The sequence below is a fragment of the Carassius auratus genome, chromosome 27 (genome assembly GCF_003368295.1).
Source record: "Carassius auratus strain Wakin chromosome 27, ASM336829v1, whole genome shotgun sequence".
Taxonomy (NCBI): Eukaryota; Metazoa; Chordata; class Actinopteri; order Cypriniformes; family Cyprinidae; genus Carassius; species Carassius auratus.
In genome coordinates, this window is record NC_039269.1 from 21,784,657 (window position 1) to 21,799,301 (window position 14,645).

Sequence of the window (14,645 nt, forward strand, 5' to 3'; positions counted from 1 at the left end):
ATAATCGTGGCGAGAAGACCATTTGTTGCTATTGTACACAAAACATAAAAACTAAAAACTTAAATTGAAATATAGCTAAACACAATTTATATAGCTGAACAATATACAGGTATATGTATGTTTATATATATAAATTAGTGCTGTCAAACGATTTATTGCGCTAAGTTTTTGTTTGCATTAATATATGTGTGTATTCTGTATATATTTATCATTTATATATACAAACCCAATTCCAAAAAATGTTGGGACACTGTACAAATTGTCAATGAAAACAGAATGCAATGATGTGAAAGTTTCAAATTTCAATATTTTATTCAGAATACAACATATTCTGTTCAAATGTTTAAACTGAGAAAATGTATCATTTTAAGGGAAAAAATAAGTTGATTTTAAATTTCATGGCATCAACACATCTCAAAAAAGTTTGGACAAGGCCATGTTTACCACTGTGTGGCATCCCCTCTTCTTTTTATAACAGTCTGCAAACGTCTGTGGACTGAGGAGACAAGTTGCTCAAGTTTAGGAAGAGGAATGTTGTCCCATTCTTGTCTAATACAGGCTTCTAGTTGCTCAACTGTCTTAGGTCTTCTTTGTTGTATCTTCCTCTTTATGATGCGCCAAATATTTTCTATGGGTGAAAGATCTGGACTGCAGACTGGCCATTTCAGTACCCAGATTCTGGCTTGGTCTGGCATTGTCATGTTGGAAAATGCAAGGAGACAACGTCTGGATGGGAGCATATGTTGTTCTAGAACTTGCATATACCTTTCAGCATTGATGGTGCCTTTCCAGATGTGTAAGCTGCCCATGCCACACACACTCATGCAACCCCATACCATCAGAGATGCAGACTTCTGAACTGAGCGCTGATAACAACTTGGGTTGCCCTTGTCCTCTTGAGTCCGGAAAACATGGCGTCCCAGTTTTCCAAAAAGAACTTCAAATTTTGATTCGTCTGACCACAGAACAGTTTCCACTTTGCCACAGTCCATTTTAAATGAGCCTTGGCCGAGAAAAAACACCTGCGCTTCTGGATCATGTTTAGATATGGCTTCTTTTTTGACCTATAGAGTTTTAGCCAGCAACTACGAATGGCACGGTGGATTGTGTTCACCAACAATTTTTTCTGAAAGTATCCCTGAGCCCATGTTGTGATTTCCATTACAGTATCATTCCTGTATGTGATGCAGTGACGTCTAAGGGCCCGAAGATCAAAGGCATCCAGTACGGTTTTCCGGCCTTGACCCTTGCACACAGAGATTGTTCCAGATTCTCTGAACCTATGGATGATATTATATGCACTGTAGATGATGATAACTTTTTGCAATTTTTCTCTGATAAACTCCATTCTGATATTTTTCACCGCAGCATTGGGGAAAATGGTGATCCTCTGCCCATCTTGACTTCTGAGAGACACTGCCACTCTGAGAGGCTCTTTTTACACCCAATCATGTTGCCAATTGACCTAATAAGTTGCAAATTGGTCCTCCAGCTGCAAAATAAGTTAAATTTACCCTGTTCCTGGCTCTTAATGCATGGAGGGTTTTTCTGAAGAACAGTGCTCAGTTTAACTGTACAGATCAAACAAGGGACAAGTCAATACAGCATTCCAATAAATTCCACAGTAACAAAGATGTCATAACAGCGAATGATACTGTTTTCATACAACATCCTGTCCATTTATTCTATGCAGATGAAACAATTTTACAACAGGACAAAGCATTATTAATTACTGAATCATCTACAGAGCAATACACAGCCTTTCTGAATCAGTCAATGATTCCGAATGAATCAGTTTACTGACTGATTCAATGACTCATTCAAAACAATTCATTAGTGAGTAATTAGTGAGTAGAATCATTTGATGACTCACTCATAAAGAGTCACTTGTCCAATTACCAGTGTACCTCCGTCACCAAAACACTGACAATCTCAAATGCACAAACTGCACTGTTAGCTTATCAATTTTCATCAATTGCATTTAAACTATACACTTTACCACTATATTTTTTTCCTGTGATTCCGAAAATACAATTGTTTGCGCACAACTCTATCCGTAGATCTACAGGAACTTTCAGAGTTCCAACAGTATAATTAAGATAACACACCTCTTTAATGCACAAACAACATTCACACTCTGGAGTCCAGCTTTAAACATCATTCCCTTCATCAGGCTACTGCAATTCAGATGAGATGCCCTGAATAATTCAGAGAAACATGAGCAGATTCAGTCATTGGGGGTTTCCATGCTGTAAGTTTCCTTCCTCGCATTTCTGATGCATCCCAAAAGTGCAATATACAGACATCATATGTGAATAAAAGAGGTGAAGAGATGCACTGCTAACAGAAATATTCCAAATACCGTATCCTCTTAGTTAATTATGCTTTAGAGAGATGGTGAGCTGCACACCTGTGGTAACTTGAAAAGAGTGAATAAATAATTCAAAAGCTAAAAAAAACAACCTAGCAAGTTTTGTACAGCCTCACAGGTGCATGTAGATGGGACAGCTATTCAAGAAAAAAAAGGAGGTTTTGTATTTTACAACTTTCCTCTTGAAAATAAACATATCATTTTAGATTGGTCTGAGCATATAACAGTCACAAAATCACATCTTATTTGTGACATCTACAGTTGGTATGATATGACAGCAAGTACTTCGACATTTCAGCGTTTTGCACTTTTGCGTTGACTAAAATCAATTCTAAAAAGGTCTATCATTTTGTGGTAAATAATTGAAACATTATGTAACTTACTGTAACACAACAGCCACTGGGCTTTTCCTTGTTCACCTTGATCCCGCTTTTCTAAGCTTGACAGTTTTCCATCAAGTGTTGTTTAGTGTTTGAGTTCATCCATGTGACAGCTGCTGCTCATGGGGACTCGTGTGAAAGACCTGGGCCTGAAACTCTAAACCTGATCCAACCCGTTGCTACAGACACAATCAGCCTTATTGGCTCTTTAGTAGGTCGAAAGTTAATGAGACTAAAAGAAAGTTAGTTATTGTTTTATTTATTTGTAAGTGTTTATATATATGTAGTGTATATATATATATTATACACATTTTAAACAGACAGTGTAAAGTAAAGATATATGAGTTTATAGATTAGTTTGAGCCAAACTGCCATCATTCCTTACAGTAAAAAAAGAGAAAAGAACACGCCGTATTAATAATTGTACAATAAAGAATGTTTTAGTCATTGCTGTCCTTTGCAGTGAAATTTTGATCAAAATCACGAATCCTCATCTTGATGTGGCTTAGTTTTCCTTTCAGATATTCACACCGTTCCTTCTTCTCCAAAAAGTATGGGTCCTTAAGGAAGCACATAATAAGTTAAAATAAATCAATAAAAAATCATCTCTTGTATTTCACTCCGTTTTTGTAGTGTTTTAAGGTTAGTTCAAAAGGTGACTTACATTCTTTTTTTGATCATATTTTTTCAGTAAGCCATTGATTCTCTTACTCTCCTAAATAAAAAAAAACAAAAACAATTGACACAACTTGTCTGAATAGTCTAATAAAAGGTAATACTGAGGGATTGTAAATGACTCCAATATCTGGTCTCACCTCAGGGTTTCTCCTGTTATTGACGAGTTGACTTATCATGCTGTCTAATTCCTGAAACTTCATTAAAGTGGCAGTGATTTCTCTGTGCAGATCCTTGTACTCTTGGTATTGGTCATTAAAAACTGCTTTGTATTGCTCTCTGTCCTCTACTGAATGAATTTCAGGATATTTTCTGCCAAAAAATAAATTTTACAAATGTAATAAATAAATAACATCTTTTAATATTGTCCCATTTCATATTTTTTCATCAGTATGGACTCCTATTCTATTAATCCTACCCTAATTATATTTCTCAAGCCCATCTCATGTTCATCTCACTAATTAACATCCATTTTTTTCCAACTCTTTTTATGAAAAGTTGGGATATTAAGGGATTTTCCCACCAATCAGGTTTATTTCAAAGTACACAACCAGAAATAGCAGCATGAATCAAAACACCACATGGCACATTATCCATCAAGTTGGCCAAAGCCCTTTTTTAAGATTGTCTATTAGTAGAGCAGTTGGTTTTAAAACATCTATAATCACTTAATAACACTTAAAGATGAAAAATGGGTTTAAATAGATTAATACCTACTGAATATAACCAACACCTGTTACTTTTGTGTGGCCTAAATATATCATTCATTTTTGTTAGACCAGAAATAAACTATAATGTACACTAACATAATATAATCAGCGATGACTCTGGGTTTAGGTATGTGTCCTGTTGGAATAGCTCCAGTTAAAATCTTCCTTTCTTCAGCTCTCAGTCTGCTCTTATTCACAGAGCTTTGATCCATTTCATCTCTGAATGAAATTTTCTTGGATCTAGTTGAGGAGCTGCCCATATTGGATGTGGATTCCAGAGTTTGCTGCTGTAACTGGAAGATAACAGCCATTACAATTAGTCAAACTGGATAACAACATTGAGGATTTTGTGGAAACTAGCAATTTAATTAGTGTTGTTTGTAGTTAAAAGTAGTTCAAAAACCCTGTGATCATTATTATAAAATTTTTTATGAAGTTAAGGACCAAAGTCATCCACATTCTCACTACCTTTCAACCGTTTGGGGTTGTGTTTTTGAAAGTCTCTTTCGCTCACCAAGCCTGAAATATTATAACAGTAATATCGCTGTTTAATTTACTCCTGTGATGGTCAAACTGGATTTTCAGCAACTTCAGTGTCACATGATCCTTCAGAAATCAGTCTAATATTCTGATTTGGTGCTCAAGAAATAGTTAATCTTATCATTCTTGGAAACAGTTATGCTGCTTAATATTTTTGTGGAAACTGTGATACTTTTGATTAATGGAATGTTTAAAAGTGTAGCAATTATTTGAAAAAAAGATATATTTTGTAACATTATACATGTCTTTACTGTGCATTTTAATAAATTGAATGTGTGCTTGCTACATAAAATTATGAATTTCTTAGAGAAAAAAAAAAAAACTTTTGTGAGCGCATTTACCTGGCTGTTCAGCTGGCTTGTCATGGCCTCCTTCTCGCGGCGGGCAGCTTCATGCTTCCACATTTTAAGGCACACTAGGAAGCTTATCAAGTACATGACCATGTTAATGAATATAAATGCAGTCCCAGCCATCTGACCCCCCTCGACACGACACAGATTAGACAGGACTGGGTTAATGCCAACCGTCATGAAGCAAAGCCCACCACGATTCAGATCGTTCACGTAGACGATACCCGCTGCCATGTACAGCAGCGAAATGACCAGATTCGTAATCGCCTCAGTAAGAGGCCACCATTTGGAATCTAGCAGGATCGTTCTGTAATACATTGTTAATCCCAAAACCAGCAGAATAATGGTCAGTAACCATGAGAGTCCAACAATGGCCAACACAAAGACTGTCAAGGGGCCATTGTAATGGTATCCTTGTGCACCAGCCAATCCATAATTTGGTCTGTAATAGTTGGAAAACTCACTGTCTCTTTGAATATACGCACATACACAGGCGAAAACCATCCCGCCGAACACCAGCTGAAGGCCAGTTAGCAGTCTTAAAAGGCCGGGCCAAGACTTCAGATAGGAGTATTTTAACTGGTATACCTCTAACTTCTCAGCGTAGTACTCTGCTGGATGAATACTGGTCAGTTCAGATTCAAGTGTGTCATATTTGTATCCCGCTGAACCTGGGGAGACGTTTGGCTTGAGGTCACCTGTAGGCACAGCCCAGTTTTTTCTGTCCAACAATGGAGAAACAGGTGGACTACATCTTGTGCCGTTGGGTAGTACCTTCATTTCCCCTGATGATGTGGATTGCGTTTCAGAATCAGTTTTCTTCCGTTTCTTAAACACACTAGTCCAAGATTTCAGCAAGGCACTTTTCTTCGTCTTCTCAGCTTCCTTGTCTGAGTGGCTCTGCTCATAAAGAGAGTAGCTCGAGTCCTCAGGATTGTCACCATTGTGAACTTCAGAAGGATCCTCCTCTGCATGTGCTCTGTTGAAATCTTCACTTTGTGAGGATGAGATGTCATCCGAATATGGTCTGCCAAGGTCTGTCATTTTGCTGTTAGCTGGTGAGAAAATCAAGATCTAGTAGCTGTAGGCTACAGTCGTCTTAGAGGACAATATCAAACCAACTAAAATGAAACATAAAAAGATGTTAGTTTTTTCTATATATCTGCTAATTTTTCAAAAAAAATAAAAAGTAAAATTCATAAGAATTATAAATCAAAACACATCATTTTATATCCTTGTTGAAAAGATACAGTAATCTTATATGAAAGTTATCAGCATGGTTAATTGCCAGCCTGTATTCTGCAAAATGTCATTGGTTTAACTAAATCTGGTAGGCCACTGACTTTCAGCAGCTATTGTTAAAAAGTGTATTCGTTTTTAAAGTTCATAAAATAGAGACATTAACAAACTCATAAACACTGTTTCCGATCATCAGCTAAAAGGAAGCTGAACTTTGCTCTTCTAAGCGTTTGTTCTGTAAAACATATAATACTCTTCAGCCCTGAATATGAATAACATCATGACAAACATAAAAAACACTCACCTTGTTGTCAGAATAGTCTGGTTTGCTGTGAGTGGGTATGGCTGTGCTAAAATGGCTTCACAAAGTAAAAACAAGACTGTTAACAGTGAGTCAGAGGCACTGCAGCAGGAAGCCGGAGCAGAGATTAAACATTAAACCTCCAGAGACCGAGTCTGGTGACAGGCACAGGCTGGCATTCAACATTTCCCCACAGAAACTGTGTCTGATAACATCCCTCGAACCCTCTAAACGAAAATTATCATTTCATTTCACTGCAATCATGTAACGACTTCAGAGTTCATTAAATAAAAGTCTTTATTGCTTGTAAATTGCAGCCATAGAGCCTCATTCTGTTATTCATCACCTAATCACTAGAGGGCAGTAGAGGAGTATTGCCATGGCTCCTCGTGCATCGACGTCAGGCACGATACCGATTAATATAGACGTTTGTGTAAAATAGTTGTACTCCTTTCTTGTAATATAAACTGTCACAGTCTTTGTGAGTCAGTTTGATAGTCAGCCTGAAATGCAGGACATATTATCGTACAATTACATAGACCCTCAATTTAATGCTGGTATGTGCATCTAGTTGTTAGTCTAGTTAACACTTCTAACAAATCTATGGAGATGAAATTATTAATCAGTAAATTTACTGTTGTTTTATCTTCACTGTTCTTCAAGTAAATGTTTATGAGGTCCGCTCCACTGTTAATGGGCATATGTCTTACTCTCACATGCAGTCATTACCATCCAGCAGCTTGATGTGGCCCATTTTCTTCACTCTTCTGGGATTCCCTCAGAGATGTCCCTCTGCAACATTCTCACTCTTAAGGATCTAGTTCTGCCTCCTTCAACAGCACATCAAACACATCAAGAATATATATCTATTTTTAAAAGGATGATGCATAGCATGTTGACTTGATTGCTAGAACAAGACATTCACACGTCTGTCCCAGTTAATTAAAAACGATTGTACTAGAAGCGTTTTAATATCACATATCCACAGAAGGAGGCTCTGATACTCAAATGTTTTCATCCTCATTTGAACACATGATCATCCAATATCACAATGCCACAGTTTATTCTCAAGAATTTGATATTTATTATCCGAAACATGGGCAGATTTTGTCCACACTGTAGCTTCTTGGGCTACCTCTATGTAAACAAAATAAGAGGATCTCAACATACGAGACCATGATAACCCATGCCTTTATGTACAGTCAACCTGGGAGGATACAAAATGCAAGTTCATCTCTCTGTTTAATCATTCACAGGTATTTCACAAAGAAAGGCAATTAGGAAAAAATCAGAAAGGAAAAAAAATCATGTAGTCCAATAAAATACGTTCTAGTGATTTGGTGTCCCATCTACTCGTGTATGCAGTTTGACATCAGAAGGCATCTGAGTCTAACTTTATAATTGGCACATTACAACATTTAGACTGTGTTGACAGTGAAAGAGAGAGAAAGGCATGAACAAGGGTCATGGTCATGTAGTTTAAAACCATGCAATCGTACATCCAGTTATTTTTAACCAGGATCTAAATTGCACTTGATTTTGGTCATCAACAGCAGGCTTGAATAGTAAAGCAGCCTTTCCTTCTATTTTTGTCTACATTAGGATCTGAATGTTATGACCGGCTTTCTCAGTTCGTCTTTGATCTCTTGTTTTATCAAAATGTGCTGAAAGTGTCAAGTATATTTTAACAATGAAAGCTGTGAGAATTCTCTATTTTTTTTAAGTTTAAATGGAGTTGTTGTTTGGCAAGGTTGCTAATTTTAGGCACCGTTTGTACACAAGAACAGAGGATTGGAAATACGTAAGACCTAAACATAGTATTGACAAGACTGAAACAAGTTGGATTGGAGTTGAGATCAAGCCACTCAAATTTTGGAAATCGTTTTCTCATTTAATAATAAATTAACAAATGTTTTAAATTAAAAAGCAAATATGCATGTTTTTGGCTTCAATCTCACATGAACTGTGCACAAAGTCTGTACCTTCAGGTGAGTGTGCAGCTTTATTTCTATGTAGTCATAAAACATATTCATAAAACATAAAACATAAGTCAATAAGGGTATAGGCTTTGGTTAGGAATCCAATATCTTGCAAAAAAAAAAAAAATCATTTATGAATATTAAATCATGCACAAATAATAACTACCCCATGTTTTGTCTGAAACAGTTTTTTTTAACTTATTTTAATTAAGTCAAAATTAATAAAAATATAAACTTTTCTCAAGCAAGTTGCAATGTGATGGTTTGTAGTCATTTACCATTAGCTTTAAATCCGTGAATCACACCATCAAACACATAACATTGTCCATTGCTTTAAAGTTACGTGATTATTTAAAACCATAGATGTCTGAAAAATACACATGAACAGGAGAGACAGATTTGAGCTCTAAGCTGCCTTAACGGTATGTTGTGAAAAGTGCAAATGTGAGCCACAATTATGTCTTCCATAAGCATCTCCATCTGCTCTATCAGATGTATTCTCTCAGAAAAGGTCTTCTCATGATAACTGAATGATTAGTTTACTATTACTCCTACTTTCCACTCATTCGCCAATCTCTTGGGTCGAGGAATTCATTTATAGGTAGAACAAGGAATGCATTAAATGTACATTACCACATTACTGCACCGCTATATCTGCAACTCTAAAAATACTATCCAACATTTTAAAAAGGACTCTCTGTGTAAAAAATAAATGAAATAAAACAAAAAAAAGGAGCACACACATACGTTTGAAAAACCATCCATAATCCATTCGTCACAATTGCACTGAAACATGCAAGGTTTAAATCTCAGTCCTGTCATACATTTGTGCCTACCACAGCATTTAGCACTCTGTGCTGTCATTTCAGATTAAAAAATAAAACCGCAGCCTCTGGGTAATGTGAAGACTTCTGGAAGCTCAGATTTCATTAAAATAAAAGTGTTACCAGTTTGAGTAGAAACTATACCTTCTTTTATTTCTCTCTTCCTATATTTCTTTCCTTCTTTCTTTCCTCTCCTGCCTTCCTTGCCTAACTGGTGGAAGTATTGAAAGGCTTTGGAAAATAAGAGAAGACTGCGACAGAGCTAATGGCATTTAAGACAGACGAGTTAAAATGTCTTCAAGAGGAATGTTTCTGAAAAAGGAATGCAATGCTCGTGTTAACATTGTACAAAAACTATCTCCAAAATTTGTAAATGGACAACCCTCCACAATCTATACATTCAGGCACTGAAAAAAATAACATGCCAATATGTAACTAAAAAAAGGTTAGTTGCACCCAATTTCCCTTAAAGGAGCAAGGGAACTGAATCCTTAAGGTTGGCATTCCTGCATTATTCTACTCAGTAGTAAGGTCATGTGCTCCTGCGTCTCCAGCTGAATGCTGAAACCATGGCAGAGCTCCCAGACGTGTTCTTGCTGCTCATCCTGGCACAGATGTCTTACAGGACCAGTGAATCGCTTCCATGTGGGTGATTCGCTCCTTTGTGGTCAGTGTTGGTTCACTCTGGCAGGCGTTGCTCGGGCCCACCTTCCCGTGGACCCCGTGATCTCGCAGTTTGAAGGACTAGTTTCCTGGACTCACTCCAGCTTCCTGAACTCAGTCTTGTAAATATATGAGGGCTTTACAAAAAAGCTAACTTGAACAGCCATACAATGGCTAAACATAAACCATATATCTACTATTTTGATAATTCTTCTCTACTTAATAACACGAGTCCTCATCTCGGCTTGATCATCTTTCGTGAATAAGTCTGAGACCTTTGGAAGCGGCGAGCGGGTCCAGGCCCTGCGTTAGCCGCTGTCGGAGGAAGTGTGTGGGGCAGTGGAGGGCGAGCGCCGCCGTCTGGAGGGGGTCCAGGAGTGTTCCGAGCCCAGCGAAGCAGGGCAGAAGCGGTGCATGAAGCCGTCCAGGAGGTCCTGCTGCTGCTGAATTATGGCTTGGGAGATCAGACAGGGCAGAGCCTGCAGGCTGCCGGTGACTGCGTCCAGCTTGTCCTCCAACGTGCCAATACGCTTGTCCAGCTCCTCACTGCGTTCCTGCAGCTCTGACACCAGGTCGTACATCACATTCTGAGTCTAGAAGAGACAGACAAAAATAATTAGATCGAATGAAACCACTCAGTCAATCAATCAATTAATCAATCAATCCAAGTATCAATTTATTCATACATCTTACATTGTTTAAAGACCATATTTGTTCATTTATTTCTGCACTTCAGAAGCTACAGAAGATACTTATATATTTCCCAGAGAACAAAATATGTACAATTTACTTAATTCTACAATTGACCATTCTCCTTTATAGTTTCTGTTGCTATGTCCGACAAGCCATGCCTCTCTCACATTACACGCCATGATCTCACGCAGTAAAAAATACATCGCGGAGCAAAGAGAAAACTGGCAACATGCTGCCAGACCAGACAAAGCAGGGTACTTCTGGTATGAAACAAGGTCTCAGCTTTAAATTGTAGTCTGTTTTTTAAGAAATTCAAACAATAAATACCATTTTGTTGCTCTTTTATGTGTCGTGACAGATCGTTGTATTGCCTGTATTGAGTGTTAATTTACTCTCCAGTCTGATTTATTTGTTGGGCAAGATGGCGGATTTCGGCGTTATGATTGGTCAAATCGCCTGTCAATCAAGCTCTTTGCAAACTGTCAATTAAGTGTTCAAATATACATAAGACACCAGAAAGGCAAAAGCCTGGAGGTTTGTGTAGCCTCGTGAACCAAACTGAGAGACCATTTTGAAGGCTCAGGAAACCTTTGCAGGTGTTTTGAGTTGATTAGCTGATTGGCATGTCACCATATTCTAATTTGTAGAGTGAATTGGTGGGTTTTTGTTAAATATGAGCCAAAATCATCACAATTAAAAGAACCAAAGACTAAAACCACTTCAGTCTGTCTGCATTGAATTTATTTAATACACAAGTTTCCCAAATGGAGTTGAATTGATGAAATAAAACAACTTTTTCATGACATTCTAATTTATTGAGAAGCACCTGTATATATATTTTTTTCATTATTACCTTTAGGGCTTGTCAGCTTGTCACTGGAGCAGCACCATTGAAGGGACACTTTTGTACATTCTTAACCTCTAAAAGGTTGCATATTAGTATCTCAGAGTAGTGGTATGTATCCTTGAAGTGCTCTTATGGTACTATTATGAACTCCTTAGGGGTAAAGAAGGTACAAAGGTGTCCATATTGAAAGCACCACCCAAGTGACATGTTGATGTACCCTTAATTTTAATTAAGAGAGTGTAATAACTCAAACCAACATCCTTTCAAATCTTAAATCTTTCAATAATAATGTATTTATTTATATATATTGAAATGATTCTTTTGCTGGTGTAGATGGTTACATACACAGTATGTAGCTTTTAACATACCTTCGCCAAGTCCACCAAAGTGTTGGCCTGGTCATTGAGTTTCCTCTGCTCCATTTTCACACTGCGGAGCCTGGGAGGAGGCAGGGTTATGGAGGGATGGGGGGTTGGGAGGAGGGGGACGTTAGGGAAGAGTAACAGATTCTGTCAGGAAGACTTGATAAGGATGAGGGATAGAGAGAGAGTGGCCTGCATGCAAGCATTCACAGTCCTGTTTGCCATACCAGACATGCAAACCCAATCTATGAAATGTAAAGAAGAGAAAACTCTTAACTTAACGTTCAAACATGACACATCTCCTTTTGCCCCTGCAGGCACGCGTCAACCATTCACAAAAAAAGCCATCCGAGAGCCTCGTTTGTGGATGAGGTCAAAGGAAGTGGCAAACAGCTGAGGTAGAGGTATATGTGACACCGCTGAAAATGCTTGTGAGAATGGCATTGCTTGCTGTGGGCTTGGTTCTGAACAAAATTTTAAAAGAATGTGTTAATGATTTTTTTTTTTTTTTTTTTTTGTGCCATAGCAACTATGAAGAGTACAGGGATGACTCTGACCATGAGGAGAAATTGTAAGAAAGGCTGCCTTAATATCCTGCCCGTTAAGTATCGTAATTAAAAGAGTGCGAGTTCTCCGCTCTGATTTGTCATCAAAAGCCAAGATTTTTGAAAAATGTAGCATTTTTCTTTTTCTTTTCAAGCTTAATTAATTTATTTTTGGAGTACCCAAAAATAAAAATCTGGAGATGCAGGACATGGTCAGCATTCTTTCTAATGCAAAAACTCCATATCATCTTGCATCAAAGCCCTGATTGACCCTAAATGATGAAGGGAACACGGCATCAGTTAAATACATGCTTTAATAATAGAGGTTAATTGCGAGACTATTTAATAAAGGCCAAGTGTGTTTATGAATGTCCTCCTGAATATCTTGTCCAACATATTCCTCTGGACACACAAGGTGGGGCTATCAATGCAAGTTAATACAGAGATTTACTTTTGAATTAATGGATTCGGTGCAAATGAACAAATCAACAATTCCAAAGATGCTTCTCCTTCAAAGGTTACATAAAACCATACAGCATTAAATAATGTTGCATCTTTTTCATTCTAGATTTAGAATGGAGAGAAGCAATATATGTAACCAAAATCGGCATTCAGCTTCCAACTCCATGCATGGGAAACAGAGACAGGGGGATGTGGGGAGAAGAACACAGAGGACAAAACTTACTTCTGAGCTCTGCAGTGATCGAGCAGAACGAAGACAAAACACAGTTCAAGTTTAGAAACCACAACATATACACAACATGTGAGCCATTACACTGTACTAAGCATAACCACAAGGTAAGGGTTCGGGAAGGAGAGGGGAGAAGGACAATCATCACATTACAAAGAATAACATGCTGTCTGATTCTCCTCAAGAGTTCAGAACTCGTTGCTAATCTCTTCGACACTTGATTGACAAGGACTCATGATACAATATGGGGATCAGTGCTTTTGGGAATTGGATTATCAAATACCTGGCCCTTCTAATTCAAAATATAAAACAGTTCCTTAAAAAAGAGACAAAACCAATACGTTCAAACATGAAGCAGGAGTTTCTTGAATTAGCGAGAACATACAAAACATACAGTTGAACATCCACTGAAAAAATATATATTCGCAAAATAACCGTATTTGAACTTTTAATCATAATCATTTGATTTGATGAACTTCATGATCTGATCATTGCTGCCGTTTATTTCTTTGCAGTTTAAAATGTGGAAACATTGTGCTTACTGGTGAATGGCCTGCAAGAACTTGCGCTGATGTTTGCGCACTTTGGCATGATCTATCTTCTTCACTAACTTGGTGTGTTTGTAGATGAGCCATGTTTCCCTGAGTACATTGGCAGCTGTGTTCTTTACCTGGGAGAAAAGCATGGAAATGAAGCATTACTTACAGATGAAAATAATGAAACATTCAGGAAAAAGAACAACAGTGCATGACCACTATCCAGTATTTTCCAGATAAACAATATTTTTTGCAATGAGGGAAAGTTTAAAACGTTTAAAGTTGGTTAAAAAATGACTAGTGTCCAGTCACTTACTCGTTTACAAAGCTGGGTGTCCATCATGAAATTGTGGACGTGTTTCTCAGCTTTTGTCAGTTCTAACTTTCTGGCTACCACTGCGACTACAAGCGCAGTGCAACCAGCTCCCTAGAAGAAGAGATAATGAATTTGATCTATTTTCAACATAAATATTAACATTCAAATGTGACAATTATATTTCACATGTGTAAACTACATTCAGATACAGGTACATTTAAATATAATTCCAATTTAAAGACATACCATGATTCCTGTGAGCAGACAGACCCCTTTCCCACAGTATGTATGAGGGACCATATCTCCATAGCCAATCGATAGGAAAGTTATGGAAATTAGCCACATAGCTCCAAGAAAGTTACTAGTGACTTCCTGTTTGTCATGATACCTAGAATAGTAAAAGCAGAATAGGCAGAAAACCTTGATCAGGCTGTGGACAACAAAGCTTAAATCGTGAACCTTTGGCCCAACTGACAAAACAATTTTAAACATTTCTGGTGAAATATATGTAACATATATGTAGAATTTGGAAAAATTAAATCAACTAAACAACAGGTTCATTACAGTCATTCCAGTAATAAGGGGAAAAAACACACACAAAGTGAAAAGGTCAGTAAATACCT

The 14,645-nt window shown here is 37.5% G+C and overlaps 2 protein-coding genes across 7 annotated transcripts in view; both read right to left on the bottom strand.

Moving 5' to 3' along the window:
* Positions 1 to 1,406: 1,406 nt before the first annotated feature.
* LOC113045893 (MARVEL domain-containing protein 2-like) lies at positions 1,407 to 6,866 on the bottom strand. Of its 2 annotated transcripts, none has more exons than XM_026206627.1 (6): positions 6,570 to 6,866; positions 5,018 to 6,081; positions 4,233 to 4,429; positions 3,567 to 3,738; positions 3,416 to 3,466; positions 1,407 to 3,311 (listed from the first exon to the last, which is right to left on the bottom strand). In XM_026206627.1, the coding sequence occupies exons 2-6, from the start codon at positions 6,068 to 6,070 to the stop codon at positions 3,192 to 3,194; spliced, it is 1,593 nt and encodes a 530-aa protein (XP_026062412.1). In that variant the 5' UTR covers positions 6,071 to 6,081; positions 6,570 to 6,866; the 3' UTR covers positions 1,407 to 3,191. The 2 variants fall into 2 exon arrangements, with proteins under 2 accessions (XP_026062412.1, XP_026062411.1); XM_026206626.1 differs by having other exon boundaries at positions 1,408 to 3,311; positions 5,018 to 6,147; positions 6,570 to 6,863.
* A 760-nt stretch (positions 6,867 to 7,626) lies between these two features.
* Positions 7,627 to 14,645, bottom strand: part of kcnn1a (potassium intermediate/small conductance calcium-activated channel, subfamily N, member 1a) — a 37,314-nt gene continuing 30,295 nt past the window's right edge. For 2 of the 5 annotated variants that reach the window (XM_026206630.1, XM_026206628.1), the window contains exons 5-10: positions 14,269 to 14,410; positions 14,023 to 14,133; positions 13,713 to 13,840; positions 13,165 to 13,173; positions 11,941 to 12,010; positions 7,627 to 10,625 (exon numbers count right to left, since the gene is read on the bottom strand). In XM_026206630.1, the coding sequence (XP_026062415.1) occupies positions 10,341 to 10,625; positions 11,941 to 12,010; positions 13,165 to 13,173; positions 13,713 to 13,840; positions 14,023 to 14,133; positions 14,269 to 14,410 (745 nt within the window). In that variant the 3' untranslated portion in view covers positions 7,627 to 10,340. Of the gene's footprint in view, positions 10,626 to 11,940; positions 12,399 to 13,164; positions 13,174 to 13,712; positions 13,841 to 14,022; positions 14,134 to 14,268; positions 14,411 to 14,645 lie in introns of all 5 variants that reach the window. The other 3 variants (XR_003276042.1, XM_026206629.1, XR_003276043.1) reach the window with 3 other exon arrangements.